This window comes from Neophocaena asiaeorientalis, unplaced genomic scaffold (genome assembly GCF_003031525.2).
Source record: "Neophocaena asiaeorientalis asiaeorientalis breed wild unplaced genomic scaffold, Neophocaena_asiaeorientalis_V1.1 scaffold68, whole genome shotgun sequence".
Classification (NCBI taxonomy): Eukaryota; Metazoa; Chordata; class Mammalia; order Artiodactyla; family Phocoenidae; genus Neophocaena; species Neophocaena asiaeorientalis.
In genome coordinates, this window is record NW_020173384.1 from 222,939 (window position 1) to 250,898 (window position 27,960).

Genomic DNA, 27,960 nt, shown 5'->3' on the forward strand with positions numbered 1-27,960 from the left:
GGAGTTGGCTGCAGAGCCCACTGGACTATCGCTGTCAGCAGACCCCAACCTCCTAAAGGGGAAGGGCTGCCAGGCCCCGGACCTGAAAGTTTACTCATTCCCGTCAGGTCCTGGCAGAGGGGAGGGGCTGCTGAGTTGTTCCGGTCTGAATTATCCCTGGGAACGCTCCTCTCCGCCGCCACCAGACTCGCAGGCCTCTGGGCCCGCCCTGAAGGAAGGTGGGGAAGAGCGGGCGGAGGGGCCGGGGCCACGGGTGACCCTCACATCCTGGCAGGAAGTAACGGGCTGCGGAGTCAGGGTGAGAAGCCAAGCTGGGCGGGCATAGAAGATCTTCAAAGGAGGTCAGTCTGGAGAAAACTACTGCTGCTGCTTTGCAACCAGTGGCGTGGAAATGCCCTTAAATATCTCGGCTGCTCACAATAACCGCGGCCTGTCTTTACAAATTCAAATTTGGGTGCAGAGGGCTGGAAGCTGCATCTGCCAGGATTTTGCCAGCCTGGACACTGCTTTTATTTTCGGCTCTTGCCAGAGTCCGCTGCGCAAGGTCCCGTCCTCCAGTAAATCCACAGCAGAGAATGGCAAGGCAAACAGGCCGAGGACGCTTGAGAAAGAGCCAGCTTTCCACACCTGTGAACCATCTGGTGCCCTCCCTCTGCCCTTTCTCTGGCCTCAGAAGACTGATGGACCTACTGCTTGTGCACTGGAGTGAAAGCCCATCTTGCTTTTCTGAGGCTTCTTACGCAAATGGGTCCTATTCCTTTGATTTGCTCTTGTGGCTCCTGGGAAAACTGGGATTACAGGATAAGAAGGAAGCTATAGCCAATGGAATGGCTTACTGGCTTCTAAAAATAGTCCTTTCCTTCTTTCTCTAACCTGCTGAAAGCATCTGAAGTATTTCCTTTGATGGAGGAACGGGGAGAGACAACTAGGAGGCGCCCCGCCTCGGGCGCTTCATCGGATACTTACTCTGCATCAGGTAGTACAAAAGGGCGCAGCCCCCGCTAGCCGCCACACCGGTAAAAAAGACCTGTTTCCCCAGAGGCACTGACATTCTGCTTCCTAGAGACTGAAAAACAAAAGATGTGAATTTATGGTTAGATTCAGGTTCATGCCAAGCGCCGCTGCCTGGATTGGACCCCACAGGGAAAGGAAAGCTAAGGAGGAAGCCAGCAAGGAGGCAAGGCCGCCTTCCCTCTCAGAACGCCAGGGCCGGTTCTGGAGCCCAAGCCAAAGTGCCCTCCCAAGGGTGGCCCGCATCCAGGACCCAGGCCATGGGGGCAAGGGCTGAGCACAGAGCCGGCATTCAGCCCTGCTGTCCTGAGGGACAGAACGCAGCCTGTGTGCCAAGTCCCGCAGAGCCAGGAAGTACAACCACTTTGTCTCACGCCGTCTGGTAAACAGGAAGCTTATCCTTTTGTTGCAATAGCTGGGCTTGTAAGCCTCCGAATGGGCCAGGGTGGTCTCTGGCTGCTTTCTTTCATATTTTGAAAAACATCCCACCCCCTGGATGAGGACACGGTGGTCCTGACTTTCAGGCTTAATGAAGAGATGGACAGGAAGGAGACAGCTCAGCAAATTCAGGGCACCCAGCCCAGCCGGCCTAAACTCCCATCCCCTGAAGGCCAAGTGGGACTAGAAGCAGCACGTGGGTCTCGATGGCACCAATTATTCTCCTTCCTGGTGGCCTTTTAACCACCGCTCACACCCAGGCCTTTCTGGAAAGTGTTTGATACCTGGCCATAAAGCAGAGGAGGACACCGGCTTAGATGAGTCACAGTTCAAAGGCGCCCACGGCCAAGACAAATCACATAAACGAGCAGCCCCTGAGAAGTGCCGACAGGCAGCTTCAACCCGGCTCCAGCTAACTTCACTACGCGAGCAGCCCCTGAGAAGTGCCGACAGGCAGCTTCAACCCGGCTCCAGCTAACTTCACTACGCGGGCCAAGCCTGGAGGGATCTTCCGATTTTTCAAGAGGTCTTTTATGTAAAATTGCCTGAATTCTAAATGTTGACAGCCAATTAAAAAAAGAAAAGACCTAAGAGAATACGCCTGTGAGTCAGGTTCTCTGTGGGCTTCCAGCTGGCTCTGACCACACAGGCTGCATCGGGACATCCTCACCCTATAATGTAATTCCTCTGCCCTCTGTGCTGACGTTTCTCAAAAAAATAAAAAAAAAGATTTGGGGCAGAGCTGGAAACTCCAGGCTTACATAAAGGAAAAGATAAACCGTAAGCATGTACGTCCCCGTTTGCATATTTAACCTTAGACTGTATGTGCTTCTTTAGAAAACAAAGCCTTTGATGTGACCTAAAGGGGTGCGCAGTGCAGAACTAGGGGTAATGCTAATGCCTCCACTGGCTGATCCGAGTCCAGGTAAACATTCTCACTATCTGCTTCTCCACTTTCTAGAATACGAGAGTAAGAACAACTGCCTCTCATTTCTGACACCTGAAGGTAAGTGAATCCCGAAGGGAAGGAGGCCTGTTGGAGAAAGTTCCTCATGTGGATACTCTTTCTGGGAACTGATCATTAAACACACCCTCTGACAGGGCTAAAGTTGACCAGTTCTACACAGAAATATCATCAAATCCAGAGTTTAGATAAATCGAATTAAAGAGGGTGAAGTTTCGGATCATCCCTGTATTATTTACTTATATACTGTTTTGTTTAACTAAGAAAAAGGTGCCGAACCCCCAAATCAATGTTCTCCAGCTGCTGTGGAAGTTTCGGCTGTGCTGCAGAGTAGGTAAGAGTATTTCTCAAAGTTGAGGGTCAAGTCAATTGCAGTGATGTGATCTGGGAAGAGCCATTCAGTCTCATAAGAAAAACGAGCAGAGCATCTCCAAAGAATGCATTAGTCAGACCTTGCTTAACCTGAAGGAGAGCTCAACAGGGTGGGGCAGCGAGCAGAGTTCCGCACGGCTGCAGCTGCCAAAGCGAGCGTGAGAGACGAGGGAAAAGTCATCCTACACAGTTCAGCGACGAGCCACCCCATCCCCTCACGTGGCCTTGCAGCCACAGGTCAGCACTGAAGACCAGGTGAACCCACAACTATCTGGGGAGCGACGTTCATCTACTGTCTAACCTGAGCACACCCCGGAGGCTTCCGATGGGGAACTTGGCCCCAGAACAGCCATTACCTTCCGCCACTTGGTAGCCCAGCTTCCTTGAAAATCATCAAAGTAAAGCTGCCCTGCAATCAGACAAAAACTTTACATTAAAATCACTTTTTCAGGGACTTGCCTGGCGGCCCAGTGGTTAGGACTCCGCGCTCTCACTGCCGAGGGGCCTGGGTTCAATCCCTGGTCGGGGAACTAAGATCCCACAAGCCCCACAGTGCAGCCAAAAAATAAATAAATAAAATCACTTTTTCAAACCCAGTTCTTTCTGGTTTCTAGTTTTACACAGCCAAGATTTCTTACCGGTCTAAGCTTCAGAGCATGCAAGACGTTACGCTGAAGTTCTGAAAGGAGCCTTATCTATACAGGGCCCTGGCTGCTCCCTCTGACTCCTCTGCCATATGAAGAAGAAACAACGCCTGCTGGTTTCCTCTCTGTGTACCGTGCATGTTTTGGTGCAGCAACCAGAAAACTGGTGTGGGCGGGAGATGGTGTGGGACTGCAGCACATATAATGGGACCAGTCCACAGACACCGACACGAGATGCTATCCATGTAAGCTGTACTCCAGTGGACTAAAACAGCATCTCAGGGTTAAAAAGAAACAACAGTAAGTGCATATGTAGCCATTTATGATACTGATAATAGCTAACACTCATATCTCTTGCGACTATGTGCCTGGTGGTATTCTAAGCACTGCACATATAAGGGTTCACTGAATTCTCACAACAACCCGCATGAAGTACAAACTACTGTTATCATCCCCATTTTACAGACCAGTAAACTGAGACACAGAAAGGTTAAGTAACACGTCCAGATTCACACAAATAAGTGTGTATGTGGCAGACCTGGGATTCAGACCCAGGCAGTCCAGCTCCAGGGCTGTGCCCTCACCCACCATTACACACTGACTAAGATATCTGTGATTTCAGAGACACTGAGATGTGAAGAAAAAAAAAAATGTCTTGGCATTACAATATATTTATAACGTTCAGTGCAAAAGGCGTTGTCAGGTGTGCCTTCCCTGCTATTTTTCCAGACAAAAGCGTGGCAGGTATTCACACCTTTGCTCTTCTTTCCTTTGGCTTATCAGCAAATGGTTGTTGAGGACCTGCCCTGGGTCAGACAGATGGTGCTGGGGATACAGACAATTCACACAAATTTCAACACAGACGAGGCCACGGAGCACAACCGCACAGTCAGGCACACCCACCCCTACACACACACACACACACACACACACACACGGCACCACTCACAGGGTAAACGGCCTAGACTCACACACTCATTAAGATGAGTTTCCAGCATTTGGAAGCTGTATAAAGTGCCTTGTTCTAATTTGCACAAAGGCGCCCACGGGCGAGCAGCCCAGTTAGTGTGCCCCCATGTGTGCACCAAGAGAGGAAGCAGCACCCAGGAAGTGGTCGGCCCTGCCTGGAGGGGATCAGCAAAGGTTTCACAGAGGAAACCGACTCAGCAGAAGGAGGTGAAGGGGTAGGAGGAAGAGGGCTTCAGATTTGCAGAAATGACGAGCAGAGGGAGAACAGACGGGCAGAAACGAGAGCTGCAGAAGTACGGGGAGCAGAAGGGGAGCCACAGGAAATGGGTCTAGAAATAGAGGCGGTTACTGCTCAGAAAGGCCCTCTACCCTGCGCTTCTAGGTCTAGAAATAGAGGCAGTTACTGAAAGGCCCTCTACCCTGCGCTGCTGGGTCTGCTCTGCAGGTGAGGAGCTGCAAGTGGGAGGAGAGGGGTGCGGCGCGAGCAGCCAGGTGACTTCTGCGACAACTCAGACCAGCGCAGTAAGGCTGGATCAAGAGGGTGGTTTCTTAAAATATTTAGGACCGTTCTTATGTATTTGCTAATTTGTACACCAACTTCGTCCAAAAAGGATGATGGGGCTAACAAGGACATGCATATCAGAAGAGAAGTAAATAAATGGATGAGGAAATGAAGACAAATGGAAAATAATTTTAAGAAAAGAAACACAGCTGGGGTAAAGTTAGTGTCCCAAATTACACACTGTCATGCACTAGACATTTCCTCAAGGTGGCCACGGATTTGACACTGAGCTTCCTATCTGCTCAGCAGAAAAGGCAGCCTCGGCATCTACAAGGTCCAGAGCATCCATGGAGGAGTACCACACCTGCTAATAACACACCAAGCCTGAGAAAGATCTCTCCCACACATGTTCAAAACGGGAATCTCTCAAGTGGCTGGTGTTACAAACAGCACCCCCAGATTTTTCTCTTTAAGTTCATAACTTTCAAATGACTATTTTTTATAACATTTCATAATGAAAACCACAATCACAGTCCACGAAAAAAACATAAACAGAATTTTACAAGTGTCCCAAGCAGTGAGGACTCGGTAGGAAGCTCTGCTGGGCTACCTTGACTCCGTGGAGAGGTAAGGCAGTCGTGATCGACCTGCTCTCCATTTGCCAAAGCGGGGTGAAGGGACTGGGGTGGGAGGCGAGAAAGGGGGCTCAGACTCTACTCCTGTTTAACCAGCTTCAGTTTACCTGCTCCGTCAGCTAGCTTTTGAATAGAGTGTTCAGCAGGCCCTAATCTCACAGAAAAAATTCAAAAAGGTGCTGTAAAACTAGAGATAGACTTTAGGCTACCTCTAAGAATGTGACATTTTAAAACTAAGCTTTTGATAAGAACTGGAAATATTTAAACTTGATGTGAAAATCTGCTAGAAACTTAAATTCAATTAGTCTATTACACAGCCAATTAAGAAAAGAATTTTTTTGCTTTACCGTTAACCAAGCGGAAAGGGTCGCGACCCATTTTGAAAATTAAGGGACTGGTTAGCCACAGGAAGACGGAACAAAGTACAGGCAAGGTCTCTCCAGAAAGCAGTCCTAAGTAGCTCTGCTCTGATATACGAAGGGTGACTTCAGCCTCCAAAGGCCAGTGGTCTACAAACTTTTTTCAAAGTACTGAATCCCTTTCTAGAGCCAAAGGACAATCTGTTAGACAGCTGCGGGAGCTGGCACAGGGCAGGAGGGCCCTCCTGGCTGCCTCCCCTCGAGTCCCCGACCGGATGAAGGAGGTCTACAGAATATCGCTAGGGCAATGAACAGAAGCTCCCCTGAGGGTTCCAGCCACAGGCAGGATCTGACCTGGGAAGAGTAGAAGCAGTACCGTGGTACAACCTCAACCTCTGTGCACATCAGAATCACCTGAGGAGCAGCTCAGGGTCACAAAGCTATTCCACGCCAGAGCTATGACATGCATCTGTCTTGACACCGGAGGCCCTGGTCTTTCCACTGAGCGACGAAACACACATTACAGACCACAGATACCAGAACAATCAGCCTCTCATACAAGTGATACGCGCTGTCCAAAAGCCACTCCAAAAGTTCACAGGTGCCACTGTATCCCCAAGTCATAATTTCAGGGGTCAAGACAGAACAAAGAGACATAAAATCCACTCAGAAGGAGAAGGAGAGAGAGGTCTTCCCTGTTTGTTGAATGACTGCCCACAGCTACTGCCACTCTTAAGGACTACACATCCTTCCAGCCTTTATAAGATGAAACCACGATGGGGAGGGAGGGCAGAGGAGGGGAGAGAATCAGGCTTCAGAAAACAGACATGAAAAAATTAAGGCAGTAAGAATTAAAATTAGAGTGAAAGAATAAGGAAGGAATAAAGCCAAAAAGACCAATAGAGGAAAAAACAGAATGTAAGAAGTAGGAATAGCAAAAAAGAAATAAAACAGGGCTAAACTTTAAAAGAATGAAATTATATTTGAGATAAGGGAGACAAAATAGGCTAATAACAAAACCCAAAAGTATAACAGCATGCAAGTAAGTGTGATAAAAGATTTTTTTAAAAACTAAAAGAACATAAATGTTCTCACCAAAAATAAATAAATAAATGTTAAGGGATGGATGCTTTCACAGTGTTTACGTTATGTATATCAAATCACCACAGTTGTATACTTTAAATATCTTACAATTTTATTTGTCAATTATACCTCAGTAAAAATGAAAAAGAAAAAAAAAAAGGTGATTATGTTAAAATGAGGCCAGTAGGGTAGAGCTCTAATCCATTATGACTAGTGTCCTCATATGAAGAGGAAGAGACACCAGGGATGCAGGTGCACAGAGAAAACCATGGGAAGAACGAGACCACCTGCAAGCCAAGGAGAGAGGCCTCAGAAGAAACCAACCTGCCAACACCCTGGTCTCCAACTCCCAGTCTCCAGAACTGTGAGAAAATAAATTTCTGTTGTTGAAGCCCCTTCCCCCAAATTAAAAGACTAAGAAGGTAAGCATTTAAAAACTTAAGCATAGAAACATTAGTGCCAGCTTACCAGTTTCGGCTCTGGAGTCTTAGAATAACCAAAGGCTTCTAGAGGAATCATCTCTATTCTGAATTCAGGATAACCCCAGGCAAGCACCCTGGCACGAGTCAGCTTTCCCCCTTGGTTAAGCTGAGTTAAAAATGTTGAGGGCAGGGGATGGTGGTGGGATGAACTGGGAGATTGGGATTGACATATATACACTAATATGTATAAAACAGATAACTAATAAGAACCTGCTGTATAAAAAATAAATAAAATAAAATTTAAAAACTATAGTTTAAATAAAGGCAGTTAATTGTACAAAACAAACAAACAAATAAAACATCTACAAAGACACACACGAGAAAAGTAGAGCCTACTTTGAACAATAACAATTTACTCAAATCTGGGAGAAATTTCCACTAATTACAGTGTGAATGAAGACAGAGACACACTCCAGTGGCCAACTGCAGCCCCGCCTCTGAAGGGTAAGAGCACAGTGGCCAGGAAGTGCATGGGAAGAGGGTGCAGCAGCCCTTCGCCTCTCTCCGCCCCTAGCCCAAAGTTTCTGGGTTTGTAGCAATCAGGAAACAGGCAGCCAGCCCCAGAGTGGTTGAGTCCTGACAGCCACTCTCCCTACCCCATCCGGAAGTTCTTTTTCTATATCCATTCCAAGACTACAATCCTTATCAGTACAACCCCACAGTAAGTAGACACAGGACTGGCAGTGGCAACAATTCACTCCAAGAAATAAAATAATATGGAAAAGAGCATCGATCTAGACACATAATTAGTTACTGAAAGACACTGCCTGTAAGAACCAAGTACAACAGGAATAAAGAGACATCATGCTAAGAAGGAAATGGGAAAAACTCAGATAAGGAGATTTCAAGGAAACCTGAAAATGCAACAGCAGACCTGCCATTAGCATTGGAGAAAAACAGCAGAATTAACATGGCAGAAAAGCTGAATTCATAATGAGGAAGTTACATTCAAGACGTTTTCCCATAATGTGGAATGAAAGAGCAAACATAGAGAAAATGACAAATGCCAATTTTATAGAATTAAGATCTACCAAACCTGATCACTGTAATAGCTGTTAAATGGAAGAAGAGACAAAACAAAATTATACTAGAAGAAAACTTGACAGAGTTGAAAAAAGACAAAACTGCACACACACCGTGTTCCAGATCCATTTGCCATCCTTCACTGGCAAAAACTTTACATGAAAAAAAATTTTTAAAAAAAGAAGAATCCAGTGCCCTAAAAAGGTATACCCATAAAGGACAATGAATTCCCAAAGACAATGGAATAATAACAATAAACTCCTGAGAAGCACAGAATGTGATCCAAAAACACTGTAACCAGGAATTCCCTGGTGGTCCAGTGGTTAGGAGTTGGTGCTTTCACTGCCGAGGACCAGGGTTCGATCCCTGGTCGGGGAACTAAGATCCCTCAAGCCCCCTCCCCACCCCCCCCAAAAAAAACCCAAAACAACTCTATAACCAATCAAACTGTGTGAAGACAGAGGAAGGCATTATAAATTTGGAAAGAACTCAGGTATTATAATCTACAGAGCCTTCCTGAAACATTAGTTAAGATATACTACATTTCATCAAAAGATAAATCCAGGGCTTCCCTGGTGGCGCAGTAGAGAGTCCGCCTGCCGATGCAGGGGACGCGGGTTCGTGCCCCGGTCCGGGAAGATCCCACATGCCGCAGACCGGCTAGGCCCGTGAGCTGGGGCCGCTGAGCCTGCCCGTCCGGAGCCTGTGCTCTGCAACGGGAGAGGCCACAACAGTGAGAGGCCCGTGTACCGCAAAAAAAAAAACCTGAAGGATTTAAACTCTCATATTGTGGTAAGTAGGTTCCCAATTTGTCCCTCAGTGAACCACACCTCCTGGTGTTTACACCCTCTCACATGAACCTGGGCTGGCACTAGTACTCATTTCAGCCAACAGAATGAGGCCAAACTGATGCTGTGGCAGTTCCATGCCTCAGCTTGAAGGAGGCCTGGCCTTCCACTAGCACTCTTGGGAGTTCCAAGCTGTCATCTAAGAAGTGTGGTTACCCTGCCCTGCTATAGAGATCACATAAAAAGAGTAAGTGAAGAGGCCACTTGGTAAGGGAGAGGACTGAGACTAGATGATAGCATAGATAGCAGATAGACAGACACACATGCCCCATGGTTCCAAGATCCCAGTTGAGCCCAGCCATCCTTCATGGACATTCCAGTCTAAGTGAGCCACCACATGACTACAGTACCAGCAGAATAACCATGGAACAGAAGAACCATCCAGCTGTTGCAACCATACATCATGAGACTTAACAAAATGGTTCTAAGTTTAAAGCCACTAAGTTTTGAGATGGTGTGTTATGCAGCAATAGAAAACCAAAACATCTTTTAAAAGCTTTTCTAGGGACTCACCTGGTGGCCCAGTGGTTAAGAATCCGCCTGCCAATGCAGGGAACAGGGGTTCAAGCCCCGGTCTAGGAAGACCCCACATGCTGCGGAGCAACTAAGCCCGTGTGCCACAACTACTGAGCCTGTGCTCTAAAGCCTGCACGCCACAACTACCGAAGCCCATGCACCTAGAGCCCGTGCTCCGCAACAAGAGAAGCCACTGCAACAAGAAGCCTGTGCACCGCAACGAAGGGTAGCCCCCGCTCACTGAAACTAGAGATGGCCCGGTGCAGCAACAAATACCCAACGCAGCCAAAAATAAATAAATAAAAAGCTTTTCTAAAAGGATTTTTTAAAAAAACAACTCCTTCAAATATATGTCACTTTTAAGAGCAAAAGTTTAAAAAGCAATGAAAGGCTTAAAAATGGAAGACTTGGCATATTCATACAAGAACAAAGCAGAGTGGAAACATTCAAAGAGTAGAATTCAAGGCAAAAAGCATTAACTGGGATAAAAATAGACAAAAATATAATAGTTATAAAAATTAATGGGGGGCTTCCCTGGTGGCGCAGTGGTTGAGAGTCTGCCTGCCGATGCAGGGGACGCGGGTTCGTGCCCCGGTCTGGGAGGATCCCGCGTGCCGCGGAGCGGCTGGGTCCGTGAGCCATGGCCGCTGAGCCTGCGCGTCCGGAGCCTGTGCTCCGCAACGGGAGAGGCCACGACAGTGAGAGCCCCAACTACCGCAAAAAAAAAAAAAAAAAAATTAATGGGCAAACAACATAACACTAAAAATATACAGCTAAAAACAACTAAAGAAAACATATAAAAAAAAATTGGAAACAACCACAGTAGGAGACCAACATATCATTTTCCATCTTTTACAAATCCAGTCAACAAAAAGCAATCAACAACAGGGAATCTGCATACTTTTTTTAACCTTGCAAGATTCAACGTGTGTGTGTGTGTGTGTGTGTATGCATGTATACATATCTGAACACAGTGAGATTTTCCAGTGTCTAACAGGCAGCATTCATCCCATAAGGCTTTGTAAGGCTTTGTTTCTCCTGTTCTCACCACCCAATCCTGTGACTACTTCCTGGAGAATAAATCTGTACAACTCATGAGAGGGTAAAGCAAGTGTAGATCAGTAATTATGTATCTTAAACCAATTAATCTGAACCACTGTGGAAATTCATCTCATACTACTACAAGTGGCTATTATCCTTAATTTTGAAGATTAAAATGGTAATTTTTTTTTTTTGCGGTACACGGGCCTCTCACTGTTGTGGCCTCTCCCGTCGCAGAGCACAGGCTCCGGACGCGCAGGCTCAGTGGCCATGGCTCACGGGACCAGCCGCTCCGCGGCATGTGGGATCTTCCCAAACTGGGGCACGAACCCGTGTCCCCTGCATCGGCAGGAGGACTCTCAACCACTGCATCACCAGGGAAGCCCTAAAATGGTAACATTTTGACAGAGTTTTAAATAAGACGGGAGAACTTAAATCAGCTTAATGCCATTTTCAGTAAGACTTAAACAAACTAGAAACATTAACAGTTGTTATCCATTCAGTCAACAAATATTTGTCAACTGCATCCAAAATACCAGGCACCATGTTGTGCACTGGAAATACAGAAGAGAACAAGACAGTTAGTTGTTCACGGATTTTACACTGTAGTGGGAGGAGACAAACAGTAAGACTGTTTTAGTTAGTGATAAATACTTTGGAAAAAATAGTGTTCAGAGACGGAGAAGACAAGCCACAGACTAGGAGAAAATATTTGCAAAAGACGTATCTGATAAAGGACTTTTATCCAAAGTATACAAAGAACTCATAAAGCTCAGTAAGAACACAATAAGAAAATGAATCACCTAATTAAAAATGGGCAAAAAATGTGAACAGTTCAACAAAGACATAAAGATGACATAAGCATATGACAAGATACTCAATGTCAAATGTTATTCGGAAATTACAAATTAAAACAACAATGAGATACCATTAGGCACCTATCAGAACTGCTAAAATCCAAAACACTGACAACACTAAATGCTGGATGTGGAGCAACCACTGCTGGTGGGAGTGTACATCCACTCTGGAGGACGATTTTGCAGTTGCTTACAAAACTAACCTACTCACCTACTTACATACATACATACATGTGACATGCTAGAAAGTGAAAGGGGGAAAGAGCAGTTTTAGCTGTGGAGTGAGGGAAGGCCTCCCTGCCAAGATCTGAGTTGAGACTGAAGGAGTAATCTGAAAACCCAGGGAAGGGCAAGTAAACCAGGCTAAGGCCCTAAAGCAGCCACCGGCTTGGTCTGTGCAAGCAGCAGAAAGCAGACTAGTGTGGTAAATGAGGGCAGGCAGGGTCTTCACCACACAGATCTTTACAGGGTATGGTGCTGAGTTTGAATTTAAGTCCAGGTGTAATGAGAAACTGCTGAAGATTTCAATCAGGGGATGACACGCTCTGGCTTGGTTTTTTGTTTTGGTTTTTTTTTTTTTTTGGTTTCTCTAGAAAGGGCAAGAAGGAAGCAGGAAGTCCAGTTAAAAGTCTTCTGTGGTAGTCCACACCAAAGGTGATGGCAGCTGGACTAGCTGGTGGCAGTGGAGATGCAAAGAAGTGAACAGATGTCCGATACGAAGCATAATAACAAGGCTGGAGGACACGGCACGTAGCAAAGTGATTTCACAGAATTTATCATTATCCTTAAACCGCCTCACAAATATTTTGAGCATTCTGAACTACAATGCAGTTAGAATTCAGAAATGATACAAGAGTCTTGTAGAATAAGCTTTAAATAGTAAACTAGGATTTCTAAATCTCACGATGTCTCATCTGTTTGAACAAAATACGTTTCAAGGCCATTCTCTTAAAGATGTGAAAACACAGCAACAATACATTCAGTATGTTCTGGCATCCAAAACTTCATATAATAGACTCTGATTCGTAACTATTTTTCAAGTGAGGTTGAGTAAGGCAAACCCTATTAAACATTTACTTCAGCATTTCTACTGAAAGTCTCCATTTTAGAAAAAGAATTTAGAAAAGTAAAACAATTCGGTATCAGTGACTAGATTTAGAATCTGGGAGGCCTGTGGTTGACTCTACCATCCCTGAAACCCTCCCTTTATTTGACTCAACCCTCTACCTATTTTCCTTGTACTTCTCTGGCCAGTCCTCTTAAGTTCCTTACTGCAATCTGTAGTCCTCTACCTGTCCTATATTCTCCCTTATTCTATGTTACGGGCTGAACTGCCTCCCCCTCCACTCACCACAAAATTCATATGTTGAAGCCCTAATACCCAGTATCTCAGAATGTAACTGTATTTGAAAATAAGGTCTTTAAAGAGGTAATTAAGTTACAGTGAGGTCTTTAGGGTAGGCCCTAATCCAATTATGACTGGTGTCCTTATAAGAGGAAATTTGCACAGAGACATGTGGGCAAACAGAGAAAGGACCACGTGAAGACAAAGGGAGAAGATGGCCATCTTCAAGCAAAGGAGAGAGGTTTCAGAAGAAACCGAAATTGATGACACCTCTAGAAATGTGAGGAAATAAATTTCTGTTGTTTAAGCTACCCGGTCTGTTGTATTTTGTCGTGACAGCCATAGCAAACTAATACACATTATGTCCCCACTTCCACCCCCAACTTCCGTCCCCATCCCAATCTTCACCTAAGATCTTATTCAATGACTTGAATTTGGGTCTACTAAGATGATTCCCAAATCTCTGTATCTAGGCCAGGCATCCCTTCTGTGCTTAAACTAAACCTCTATTAAACACTTACACATATCCCCAAGTGAGCTCCTTCCCCTACCTTCCCCTCTGCCGTGCCAGCTTCCTGCTGCATTCCAGCTTCCCCCCTTCCTGCATTCCCTACTGCGGTGGATAGAACCAATCCAGGTGCCTAAGTAAGGTACCTGGGAGTCATCATCATAAAAACAAAAATAGCTACCACATAATTACTAAACATGTGAGAGCTTTACATGCATCTCCACAAAGAAACGAGAACTCTCATATACTGCTGCTGGAGTATAAGTTAGTAAAAGCACCATAAACTACTGTTTGACAATATCTATTAAAGTGTACACGTACATACCCAATAACCCAGAAATCCCACTCCAAGATATATAGAAAAACATACATACGTACATACAACAAAAAGCACACAGAAGATGTTCCTAGCCATGTTATTTATAATAGGCCCCAAATAAGAATATCCTCAATGACGGAATGGAGAACAAAACAACTGCTGTATGTTCACACAATGACACACAGTACATCAATGAAAATGAACAAGTGAAAATAAACCTCAGAAACACCATATTGGGCAAGAGAAGTCTGGATCCCAAATATTGCACACTGAATAATTCTCTATGCATAAAATATTTTTCCTCCCCAAAGGTGGGGGGGGCAGGTAAAAAACACACAACACAGGATGTCATCACCAATAAGGCAGAGTAAAGAGACCCCAGCCTCCATCTCCCAACAAATAACGATCAGACAGCTATCCGTGAATGAAAATCGCTCCTGGAGAGCTCAGGAATCCACTTAAGGAGCATCCGCAACAGAGTGGGTGAGAAAGCCCGAGGATAACTGCACAAAAAAGGTAAGAAGAAAGTCTGACTTTGCCTTCACCAGCCCATCCCCCAGGCCAGCACTGCTCAGTGCCAAGAGGGAACTCCCTTGGCAGTTCTCCTTGCCAGGAAAAGGAAAGCAGGTGAGTGACTAGCTTCCCCACCCTTTCGGGGCATGGCACACAGGACCTGCTGCAGTTTCACCCCACCAGAGACAAGCAAAGCTGACACGTATGGAGAGAGAGCTCGGAACAGGAAGGAGGGCCGGGGCTACCAATATCAGCCATGTGGCAGGAGTAACACAGTTCCCAGTGGCCTGCTCTGCAGAGGATCCCAGCAGCTTTCACCAGCAACAGGCCTGGTGGACACTGCAGAGCTGGCAGCCTTCATCACTGAGGACCTCACTGCACGCCCCAGCAGACTGCTCCACAGAGGACCCCAGTAGGTTTCACAGCTGAAGAAACCAGAAGGCAGCACTGCCTGCTGTAGACCCCCTGCAGATTTCACCTCTGAGATTTTCACCCACAGGTTTTCACTCTGACAACAGGGCTGGAGTCCCTCCCCATTCCTTCCCCACGACTTCCCACTTGAGCCCAGGATCCTCCCCTGCAGCCAACTCAGGCTGCTGCAGCTGCGTGCAAACGAGACACCAGCCTAGACCCCTGCAGCTGACCCCCACCGATGTGCCTGCCCCTATGGCCCCTGCAGCCACACATGTGCACACCAACAGCTAAGGCCCACATGAGACTCTGACTCGTCACTGGTCTGCACAGCTGCACATGCTGGCAGCCAGCCCCTGCAGGCCACTGGCGCCAACTCCCATCACCGGCCTCCAACGCCACGCACACGCCTGCAGCAAGCCCCTGAAGCCACACAAGTGTATGGTGACAGCCCAGGTCCCCAGAGCGGCTCAGGCACCCAGAGCACGCCCCAACTCCTGTCACTGGCCTGCACCTCACATGTGCCCAAGACAGTCCCAGCAGCCACACCTCTATGCTCACCAGCCTTGATTCCAGATACCGGCTCCAAAACCATGCATGCCCCGTGGCTAGCTCCTACAGACTCACAAGTCAACTCTAACGGCCAGGTCTCCTAGAGTTGGCCCCTGACCCTGCCACTGAACCTCTGACCTTGCCGCTGCGCATGTATCTGCAGCCAATCCAGCCCACACAGGCTGCAGCAGCCCTCGCAGCCAAGCACGTGGCACCAGCTCTGGCCACCACCACTGCCTGTCCTGGTACATAGCCGCTGGACCTACAGACGCTGCTGAGGACCTCGAGCCCTTGCAGACACTATGGACCGCCTCTGGCTCTCACAGTTGTCGGTGTAGTGGATTCCTGCTGCTTGAACTGACAAGATACCACGCACCCATGGGGCCTGTAGGTGCCACGCACCCATACACTTGGCACCCCACACCACTGGACCCAGGTTTACAGCGCAGTCCAGTGGGCCGCCACCTGCAGGTGAAGGTCTTTCCTTAGTGAAGTCAGTCCATAAAGTCTAGAAGTGACTGCTTCCTCAAATACACAGATGCCTACAGCAACCAGAAAGAAACAAGGAAAACTGACACCACAAAAACATCAGTAAATTTCCAGTAACTGACCTCCCCCCAAAACGGAGACAGACGAACTGCCTGACAAAGAATTCAAAAAACTGTTATAAAGATGGTCAGAGAGCTACAAGAGAACACAGATAAACAATTTAATGAAATCAGGAAAACAATACAAGAACAAAATGAGAAGTATAACAAAAAGATAGAAAACATAAGAAAGTACCAAACAAATTTTGGAGCTGAAAAATACAGTCACTGAACTGAAGAATTCAATAGAGAGCTTCAACAGCAGACTAGATCAAACAGAAAAAACAATCAATGAACTCAAAGACAGGTCATTTGAAATTATCCAATCAGAGAAACAAAAAGAAAAAAGAATGAAAAGGAATGAAGAAAGCCTACAGAACTTATGGGACACCATTAGAAGAAATAAACAATGCATTATGGGAGTCCCAGAAGAAGAAACAGAGAAAGGGCAGAAAGCTTGTTTAAAGAAATAGTGGTGGAGAACTACCCAAAATGGGGAGAGTTTGGACATCTAAGTTCTTGAAGCTCATAGATCTCTGAACAATTCAATCCAAAGATAACTTCTCCAGGATACATTATAACTTTCAAACTTAAGAGACAGAGAACCTCAAGAGCAGCAAGAGAAAAGAAGCTTGTCACTTACAAGGGAACCCTCCTCACACTATCAGTGGGCTTCTAGCAGAAACCTTACAGGCTGGGAGAGAGTACGATGATATATTCAAAGTGCTGAAAGAAAACAATGCCAACCAAGAATCCGTTATCTAGCAAAGTCGTCCTTAAGAAATGAAGGAGAGAGAAAAAGTTTCCCAGACCAAAAAAAAAAAAAAAAAAGGCTGAGGTACTTCATTATCACTAGACCTGCCTTACCAAATATGTTAAAAGAAGATCTTCGGGGCTTCCCTGTTGGTGCAGTGGTTGAGAGTCCACCTGCCAATGCGGGGGACACGGGTTCGTGCCCCGGTCTGGGAGGATCCCACATGCTGCGGAGCAGCTGGGCCCATGAGCCATGGCCGCTGAGCCTGCGTGTCCGCAGCCTGTGCTCTGAACATATGAAAATATGCAAGTTAAGTAGTCAAATTCAGAAAACTCCAACATAGTGGTATGTTAATCACTTAACTCTAGTATAAAGGTTAAAGGGAAGAAGTACTATAGCTACAACAATTTGTTAATGGATATACAATATGATAAGATATAAATTGTGACCAAAAAAAAAACCCCATAAAATGTAGGCGGAGTAAAAGGGTAGTTTTTTGGTATGTGATTGAAATTAAATTGCAGTTAACTTTAAAGTAGACTGTTATATCTATAAGATGTATTATGAAAGTCTTGTGGAAATCACAAAGCAAAAACCTACATACATACACAAAAGATTTTTTTCTCTTCTTAAAAAAGGGAGCCAAAGCGTACCACCATTGAAAATAATCAATTGACAAAGGAAGAGAGCGAGAGAGGAAGATAACAATAAACACCTATATTTTAAAAAAAGGTCTCAAATAAACAACCTAACTTTATATTTCAGGGAATTACAAAAAGAAGAATAAACTAAGTTCAGTGTTAGCAGAAGGGAGAAAAGAGCAAAGATCAGAAAAGAAATTGATGAAACTGAGACCAGGAAAAAAAATAGAAAGGCTCAACAAAATTATGAGGTGGTTTCTTGAAAAGATAAACAAAACTGACAAACCTTTAGCTAGACTAAAAAAAAAGAGAGAGCAAGAAGACTCTAAATAAAATTAGAAATGAAGGAGGAAACATTACACAGATACTACAGAAATATAGAGGATCATAAAGATTACTATGAACAATTATATGCCAAAAGATTAGATAACCTAGAAGAAACAGAAGTTCCCAGAAACACACATCTACCAAGAATGAATCAGGAAGAAAGAAAAAACCTGAACAAACCCATGAGTAAAGAGATTACCCATAAGTAATCAGAAACCTTCCAACACAGAAAACCCCAGGACCAGACCACTTCACTGGCAAATTCTATCAAATATCTAAAGAAAAATTAATGCCACTCTTTCTCAAATTCCTCCAAAAAGTTTAAGAGGATGGAAAATATCGAAACTCATTCCACCAGGCCAGCATCACCCTGATTCCAAAGTCTGATAGTGACACTACAAAAAAAGAAAACTAAAGACCAATATCCCTGATGAATAGAGATGTAAAAATTCTTAACAAAATATTAGCAAACTGAATTTAAGAACACATTTTAAAAGGATTATATACCATGACTAACTGGGATTTATTCCTGGGATGCAAGGATGGTTCACCATTCACAAATCAATAAATGTAATACATCACATTAATAGATAATCATAGGATCATCTCGACAGATGCAGAAAAAGCATTTGACAAAACATGACACCCTTTCATGATAAACACCCTCAGCAGATTGGGTGTAGAAGGAACATAACTTCAACATAATAAAGGCCATACGTAACAGAGCCACAGCTAACATCATACTCAACAGAGAAAACCTGAAAGCGTTTCCTCTAATATCAGGAATAAGACAAGGATGCCAGCTATTACCAGTCCTATTCCACATGGTACTGAGAGACCTAGCCAGAGCAATTAGGCAAGAAAAAGAAATACAAGGCATCCAAATCAGAATTGGAGAAGTAAAATTGTCATTATTTGCAGATGATATAATTTTTTTATGTAGAAAATCCCAAAGACTCAAGTCTAAAACTGCTGGAACTAATCAACAAATTCAGTAAAATTGAAGGGTATAAAAATCAACACATAGAATCAACTGTAATTATGAAAAATCAAACATCTGAAAAGAAATAAAGAAAATTATTCTATTCACAATACCATCACAAATAATAAAGTACCTAGGGATAAGTTTAACCAAGGAAACAAAACTACAACACCTTGTTGAAATAAATCAAAGAAGAAACAAATAAATGGAAAAGGATCCCATATTTATAAATAGGAAGACTTAATATTGTGAAATATCCATACTACCCAGAGCCATCTATACATTCAACACATCCCTATCAAAATCCCAATGACATTCTTCACAGAAATAGAACAAACAATCCTAAAATTTGTAGGGAAGCACAAAAGACCTCAAATAGCCAAAGTAATCCTGAGAAAGAAGAAAAAAAACAGAGGTATCACACTTCCTGATTTCAAACTGTACTGCTAATCAATAGTAATTAAAACAGTATCGTTTGGCATAAAAATAGACACATAGGCCAGTGGAACAGGATAGAGCCCAGAATTAAGCCCCCACAAATACAGTCAACTGATATTCAATAAGGGAGCCAATACACCCAATGGGGAAAGCATAGTCTCTTCAACAAATGGTGTTGGGAAACTGGATAGACACATGCGGAACAAAAAATGGAAAGTGGACCCCTATCTTACACCATTCACAAAAAACTAACTCGAAATGGATCAAAGACTTTAACATAAGACATGATACCACAAAACTCCTAGAAGAAAACAGAGGGAAGAAGCTCCTCAACATGAGTCTTGCTGATGATTTTTTAGATTATGATACCAAAAGCACAAACAACAAAACCAGCAAGTGGGACTACATCACACTTAAAAGCTTCTGCACAGCAAAAGAAACAATCAACAAAATGAAAAAGCAACCTACAGAATGGGAGAAACCTTTTGCAAGCCATATTTCAGATAAGGGGTTAATAGCAAAAATATATAAAGAACTCATACAATTCAATTTTTTAAATCCAATTAAAAAATGGGCAAGGCGGGGGGCTTCCCTGGTGATGCAGTGGTTGAGAGTCCGCCTGCCGATGCAGGGGACACGGGTTCATGCCCCGGTCCGGGAAGATCCCACATGCTGCGGAGCGGCTAGGCCCGTGAGCCATGGCCGCTGAGCCTGCGCGTCCGGAGCCTGTGCTCCGCAACAGGAGAGGCCACAACAGTGAGAGGCCCGCGTACCACAAAAAAAAAAAAAAATGGGCAGGGGAACCAAACGTTTTTCCAAAGAAGACATGCAAATGGCCAACAGGTACATAAAAAGATGCTCAACATTACTAATAATCGGAGAAATGCAAATCAAAACCACAATGAGCTATCATCTCACACCTGTTAAAACTGCTATCATCAAGAAGACAAGAGATAACAAGTGTTGGTGAGGATGGGAAGAAAAGGGAACGCTTGTACACTGTTGGTGAGAATGTAAATTGGTTTAGCCACTGCAGAAAACAATATGGAATTTCCTCAAAAAATTAAAAATAGAATTACCATAAGATCCAGCAACTCCACTTCTGGGCATATACCCAAAGAAATGAAAACAGGTTACTGACGAGATATATGCACTCCCATGTTTATTGAAGTGTTATTCACTATAACCAAGATAGGAAAACAACCTAAATGCTTGTCAACAGATGAATGGATAAAGAAGATACGGTATGTATGTACATATGTATATATACCATAAACACACAATGGAATATTATTCAGCCACGAGAAAGGACACCCTGCCATTTGTGACAATATAGACAGACCTTGAGGACATTATGCTAAGTGACATAAACCAGACAGAAAAAGACAAATTAGACAAATACTGTATGACATCACTTATATGTGGAATCTAAAAAAGCCAAACTCTAAGCAACAGAGAGTAAACTGGTGGTTACCAGGGGATTGGGGGTTACAGAATAGGACAGACTACCTTGCTTAAGGGCACAAACTTGCAACAGTAGCAAATAAGCCCTAGATATCTAATGCACAGTATAGTAAATATAGACAATATTGATCAAACTTGCTAAGAGAGTAGCTCTTAATTATCCACCAACTTAAAGAAATGATAATTATGTGATGTGACAAAGGTGTTAAACATTGCTACAATGGCACTCATATTATTAATATATAAATGTATCAAATCAGTATGTTGTACACCTTAAGTTTACAGAATGCTGTATGTCAAATACACTTCAAAAAAAACAAGACAGATAATAACAAATGTTGGTAAGGGTGTAGAGAAACTGAAACTCTTATACACTGCTAGTGGAAATATAAAAAGGTGAAGCTGCTGTGGAAAACAGTTTGGTAGTTTCTCCAAATATTAAACATAGAGTTACCATATGACCCAGCAACTACACTCCTAGGTGTGTACCCAAAGGAACTGAAAACAGACATTCAAACAAAACTTACACAAGTTTAAACGCAGAGAAAGTAACTCTTAAACCCTAACCACCCAAGAAAAGTATCCAGAACATATAAGTAAATCCTACAAACCAATAAAAAAAGAACAAACAACCCAAAAGAAAAAATGAGCAAGAAATATAAACAGACATTTCACAGAAGACTTATGGCAGTAAACATATGAAAAAGTATTTAGTCTCATTAGTTTTCAGGGAAATGTAAAACTAAGACCACAGACTTGCACTGTATATCCATCAGAATGGCAAAAATTAAGAAGCAGGAAAATGGAAAGTGTTAGCAAAGATGGAGATCACTGGCAACACTCATATACTGCTGATGGAACGTAAACTGGTACAACCACTTTGAATCACAATTTTGGATATCATGTAAAATTCAGCATTCACGTATCCTAAAACCCAATAATAGCAGCCCTGCTCAAAATAGCAAAAATCTGGAAACAATTCGGATGCTCACAGAAAGGCAAGTAAATAAACATATGATGATATATTAGCAGAAAGGAATATTAGACAATAATAAAAATGAATGACCTACCATTAAAGGCAACAACATGTAGAAACAAACAAACAAAAAACAAGAATACATGATAACTTTTTGTAAAACCTCAAAAATAAGCAAAACTATACTATATATTGCTTAGGGATACATAAATTTGTGATTTTTAAAACATTTTAAAAAGGCAAAGAAATGATAAACAAAATTGAAGAGAGTAGTATTTCTGATGGGGAGGTTAGAGGGTAGAATGGTAGTGGAGTTTTGTAAAATTTGACCTCTACCCTATTAGAGTCTCCAGCTGGGCCTGAGAATTAAATTGACTTCAGACAGTTTAAAAGGAGAAAAGCATACACGTTTTATTTTTTCATGTACACGTAAGCGTCCACAAGAAAATGAAGACCCAAAGAACTGGCAAAACCTAAGTGCTTATATATTAGGTGAACAAGTAGAGGCAACTGTGGAAAAGACCAGAGACAGACAGGAGTTATTTTTACAAGGTTTGTTTGCACAGAATACTCAGTCTCAACTCCCGGCTCTAGTGATAAGAGTGCTTCCTCCTGGTATGGTAGGCAGAGCATATTACACTTGCTTATCTCCTGCTTTCAGGAAGAATGGGGCAGAGGCGGGGTGGGGGCAGGGCAGGGGCGGGGTAGTCAGAGCACCCTTCTTGCACCTTTTTTCAATTGCCTTTAGCCCACAATAATCCTTATGCCAAAGTGGCGTATTTTGCCATTCTTCAATAGTGTTGGTTCTCATGTGTCCTTACACTGGGTGATCAGTTCACAAAAACCCGTAACTTACATATGTGACACATAGATTCTTTTGCATGTACTGAATAGTACATATTGTTAAATATAGAAAACATTTTTAAAATATAAAATAATTATATATTAGCTCTGTGCCAAAAATATAGTAAATACTCAAGAAATATTAACTATTTTTATTGTGAAGGGAAAGTACTTACATAAAATTATAATAGAATTCCATCATGTATATGCTCCATGGTCTCAATAAAAGAGGACTTATTTTTTATGGATAAAAAATAACAAGGAAATAAACCAAAATGTTCACAATGACTCCTTCTGGAAGATGAGAGGCAGAGTAAATTACTTTTTTCTGGATCTTCATGCTTAACTGTACTTATAAATCTTCTGCATTAAGCATGTTTAAATTACTAAGAGTGACAGCAGAACCAAATAGAACAGTCAATGAATACAATGTCTGACACGTATTATGCACTTAACAAATATCTGTTGGATAATAAAGAAAAGTAAATATCTAACATCTTCAGTCTTATCAAATTACTAAATGGTTTTGCTTCGCCATTTTATCCTAGCAATGTGACTCTAAGATCAATACAGGATATATTTTAAAGGTCCCACACAGGCCCTTGTGCTACTCTACACAGCTCATCCAATTCTCACTCAGTTGGCATCTCACGAAGACACTGCAGAAACACAGGAGTGGGGCTAAATACACACTCCATTCTTCGTTTAATCTCCCTGGGCCTTTGTTATCCCAGCTGTAAAGCCCAAACAGTACTGTTATGAAGAATAATGGAGATTTATACCATAAAAGCAATGTGTTAATAGTTTTGAGTTGCCCTTATCCTCCTATACTTTGAGTATCTTGGGGGTATAATCAGATCTTTGTGACTGACTGACCGTCAGAGTTTCTGAAATAAAAAAGAGGATCAATAATGGCTTCTTAAATAGAATTTTTAAATGTCTTCGTCTTCCCCCACCTAAACAGTTCTGCCACTTCTGTTTTATAGATTAGAAATCTTCAATGACTAAGAGGGTCTCTGATAAAAATCAAAACTGTTCTTAAAATTCAGCTCACGTGCTTCCCTGGTGGCACAGTAGTTAGGAGTCCGCCTGCCGATGCAGGGGACATGGGTTCGTGCCCCGGTCTGGGAAGATCCCACATGCTGCGGGGCGGCTGGGCCCGTGAGCCATGGCCGCTGAGCCTGCGTGTCCGGAGCCTGTGCTCCGCGACGGGAGAGGCCACAACAGTGAGAGGCCCGCGTACCGCAAAAAAAAAAAAAAAAAAAAAAAAAAAAAAAAAAAAAAAAACAGAGAGTGAACTTTTCTTCTCTTTTATGTATTGCACCTTCCTAAGAAGACTCTGTTTATCTGCAAGGAGAAACTGTATGTTACCTGTGTTGGATTCAATATAATACAATGTGTGGCAAGTGGGCAGCATTTAATATACATCAAAGACTATTTCTTTCTTGTTCCAAAAGTTAAAGGCCTTTATAAATCTCAATAACTTTAAGGAAGTGTTGGAGTAATCACCCTAAACATGTAAAACTGCTGACAATCAAACTGCTGTGGGCAATCTGATAATAAGCCACTCCTTGTGTTATGAAAGAATGAACCTAGCAACATGCTTTGTCCATGATTTCAGCCTGATGTAATCCTAAAATTGGAGAGTATGATTTGTGACAAGTGGACCTGAGTCAACGACAAGATTTCCTTAATGAATAGGCTTTATTGAGCTAGTCACTGAGGGAATAAATATGCCCAACTCAGTATCAGGGCTTATCTTCAGGACTTGTAAGAGCAGACTTCCCGTGACCACTCTCATTCCAGCCCAGACTGTGCTCTCTGCATAGCTGAACCATGGCACAAGTGTTAGGTACGTCAAAACTGTTGATAAACTGATAAAATGTCTTGGTTGAAGGTAACTTTAAAAGTTAAAGGTCATTAGCCAAGTTTATTTTTCAACCAATACTACACTCTGCATTTTTCATAGATACCCTCTATACAAGAATAGCCCTTCATGTTTTATTTCTTCCCCAACACACATAATACATGACATCTACAAGCACAAATACCCTGCCAGGCTACAGAATAAGTAAGTACATTCACTATATTGTAACACCATCTCTTTCTCCCCTGCTCAAGGAGGCAAGTAGAAAACTACTGTAAGATTAAGTGTAAATCCATCCTAATTCGCATTGTAAAAGTAAAATAATTACAGAGAAAGTCAGGTTATACTTTGAGAAAAAAGTGCTATTGTTACATAGTTCAAGAAGATTTACATGAAAAATCTTATCAAAGAATCCTATAATGAATTTAAACAAAGCCAAATGTTAATAAACATCCAACTAAAATCATTAATGCACTGCTTTGCTGATTCCTTTAATATTAAGAGCCCCTCAACAGATCTCTGAAAATTACTACCTATGAATACTGACTGCTTCTAGCTCTCCCTTTTGGAAATCCTGTACTTGCCTATTCATGAACAAAGAAGAAATGTCTAAAAGAAATGAAATGAAATATTAGCAGTGTATCATCTGAAGAAGTATGATTAACATTTACTATGTTACTAAAATTTTTTAAATAGGGAGGTTGCCTCTCCATCCACCCAATTAAACATGATTAAATAGGTGACATATTAAAATATAGGCTCTAATCCTTACTTGTGATTGGGGGAAAAACGTATAACCACTAAAAGGAGATGGGAATGCTTTCATGATTCCCATATTCTTGGCAGAAAATTACATCTTTGTTTCTCTCACTAGTAATTCAATTCTAAGTAAGTTTTATAACCTAAGAAGATGAGATTTAGACTAATGAATTATTTGGTTATTAAAAAATACATATGCTGATAAGCTGTACCTTTTTCCCATGAAAAGTGCAAAATTGCAACCAAACAGTATTTAAAAGCTAAGGATAGGGGGCTATATCCCTCCACATGTTTTATAGGGTTTAGGGTATCACTTGTATTCTCATTCAAATTGATCTAAAACATTAATGAATTTTCCTATTTCCAATACAATGGTGAAATATGTTTTCATCTTTCAAAGGCACTGAAAAACATCTTTCGAAAGTACTGAAAAATAAGAAGTAATAAAAGTACTGAAAAATAAGAAGACAGTAAGAATTTATCAAGTCAAAACTAAGAGGGGATTTCAACAAATGGTGCTGGGAAAACTAAATATTTACATGCAAAGAAAAAAAAATGAAGGTGGACATTTACCTTACACCATATACAAAAACTAACTCACAATGGATCAAAGACCTAAATGCAAGAGCTAACACTTAAAACTCTTCAAAAACATAGGGAGAAAGCTCCATGACACTGAATTTGGCAATGATTTCTTGGATATGACACTAAAAACACAGGCAACAAAAGAAAAAAAAAGATAAATTGGACTACATCAAAATTCTAAACTTTTGTGCATAAAAGGATACTATCAACAGAATAAAAAGGTAACCTACGGGGGCTTCCCTAGTGGTGCAGTGGCTGAGAGTCCGCCTGCCAATGCAGGGGACACAGGTTCATGCCCCGGTCCGGGATGATCCCACGTGTCGCGGAGCAGCTGGGCCCATGAGCTGTGGCCGCTGAGCCTGCACGTCCGGAGCCTGTGCTCTGCAGCGGGAGAGGCCACAACAGTGAGAGGCCCACGTACCGCAAAAAAAAAAAAAAACAGGCATTGGAGAAAATATTTACAAATCATATATCTGATAAGGAATTCATATCTTGAAACAAATAAGTCCTAATACTAAACAAAAACTGGGCAAATTCAAAAATGGGCTAAGGACTTGAATAGACATTTATTTCTCCAGAGAAGATATACAACCAGTCAATAAGCACATGAAAGGATGCTCAACATCACTAATCACTGGGGAAATGCAAATCAAAATCCCAATGAGATACCACTTCACACCCATTAAAATGGTTATTAAAAAAAAAAAAGATGTGGAGAAACTGGAACCCTTGTGATTGCTGGTGGAAATGTAAAATGGGGCAGCTGCTGTGGAAAATGGTATTATTGATTCCTCAAAAAATTAAAAAAAGAACTACTATATGATCCAGCAATTCCACTCCTGGGTATATACCCAAAAGAAATGAAAGCAAGGACTCAGATATTTGTACACCCATGTTCAGAGCAGCATAATAAACAACAGCCAAAAGTGGAAACAACTAAAGTTTCCAATAAATGGATGAACTGCTAATCAAAATGTGGTGTGTGTATACACACACACACACACACACACACACACACACACAATGGAATATTATTCAGCCTTAAAAAGGAGTGAAATTCTGATACATGTTATAACATGAACCTTGAAGACATTATGCTAAGTGAAATAAGCCAGACATGAAAAGACAATTATTACATGATTCTACTAATATGAGGTACCTAGAATAGTCAAATTCACACAATGTAGAACAGCAGTTACCAAGGGCTGGGGTGAGTGGGGTAAGGAGGATACTGTTTAATGGGTACGGTTTCAGTTTGGGATGATGAAAAGGTTCTGGAGATGGATAGTGGTGGTGTTTGCACAACAATGTGAATATACTTAATGCCACTGAACTACACACTTAAAAATAGTTAAAATGGTAAATTTTATGTTACGTATATTTTACCACAATTTTTTAAAAAGTGAAATGGGAATGAAAAGTCAGCATGGAAAACAAATTCTGAAGCCACATTTCCTCTAAAGGGTCCTTGCTGATCTTGGAAAATTAGAACCTTTGTTTTGATTGATTCTCAGGGGGGCAGATACAGAAATAAAACTGAGGGCCATCTCACCTAAGACCCTCCCCACAATAAGCTGGAATCCCAAAGGGCTACATCCTTAAATAAGAATCTGAAATCTGAAGCAGATTATAACCTAGGATCAAACTAGGATCAAACTGCTTTTCTCAAACTTTAAACTTGGTTTATAACCCATCCCGGATTAGAATACTCCCAAAGTGTCTGTCAGAAGCAAATGCAAATTTTCTAAGTACCCACACTGTGGGCCTAAAAATAGTCTTAAATAATTTTTCAAATGTAGTATCGAGGGCCCAGTCGAGGATAATGGAATACACAGGAAACTAAACAGGAATAAGAATAAGCAGAAACAACAGACAGGAAAAAGTGGTCAGGAGACAACTTGAGAAATTGGAAATATCAGATGCAGACAAAAAAAATAATTGTGTTTTCTGTGATAGGATAAACAAAAGACAAGTTGGAGTTTTTAGCAGAGAAGTGAAAACTATACACAGTGACACAGTTTGAAAATAGAAAAAAAATAGAAAGTCAAGAATTAAAAATAAAATAACCCCAATTAAGAACTGAATAGAGAGGTTTAAAAGCAGATTAGATGCAACTTAAAAGATATTTAGTAAATGGGAAGACAGGAGAAAAGCCTAGAGGTATGCTAGAGCTGGCCTGAACCAGCCTGTGAAAGCCAGTTACGTGCAGCTCCTCCTAACTCTGCCTCAGTGAAGTCATGCTGGTTGCCTGAAACTGCCCTTGCGAATATTTACACTATGGAAATCAACAACTGCTACAAATCAGGGCTTTTTTTCCCCCTGGAGAACCAGTTTAACAGCACATC

General features: G+C 42.4%; 1 protein-coding gene across 12 annotated transcripts in view; it reads right to left on the bottom strand.

The window, feature by feature from the left end:
• The window catches only part of COA1 (cytochrome c oxidase assembly factor 1), a 141,560-nt gene that overhangs the window by 8,510 nt on the left and 105,090 nt on the right, over positions 1–27,960 (bottom strand). For 10 of the 12 annotated variants that reach the window (XR_003003461.1, XR_003003460.1, XM_024746591.1 and 7 more), the window contains exons 3-4: positions 3,142–3,194; positions 967–1,066 (exon numbers count right to left, since the gene is read on the bottom strand). Coding sequence is in view for 10 of the 12 variants with exons in the window: in XM_024746591.1 (XP_024602359.1) it covers positions 967–1,066; positions 3,142–3,194 (153 nt within the window). In the remaining 2 variants the exon portion in view is untranslated. Of the gene's footprint in view, positions 1–966; positions 1,067–3,141; positions 3,195–3,423; positions 3,707–27,960 lie in introns of all 12 variants that reach the window. The other 2 variants (XM_024746595.1, XM_024746596.1) reach the window with 2 other exon arrangements.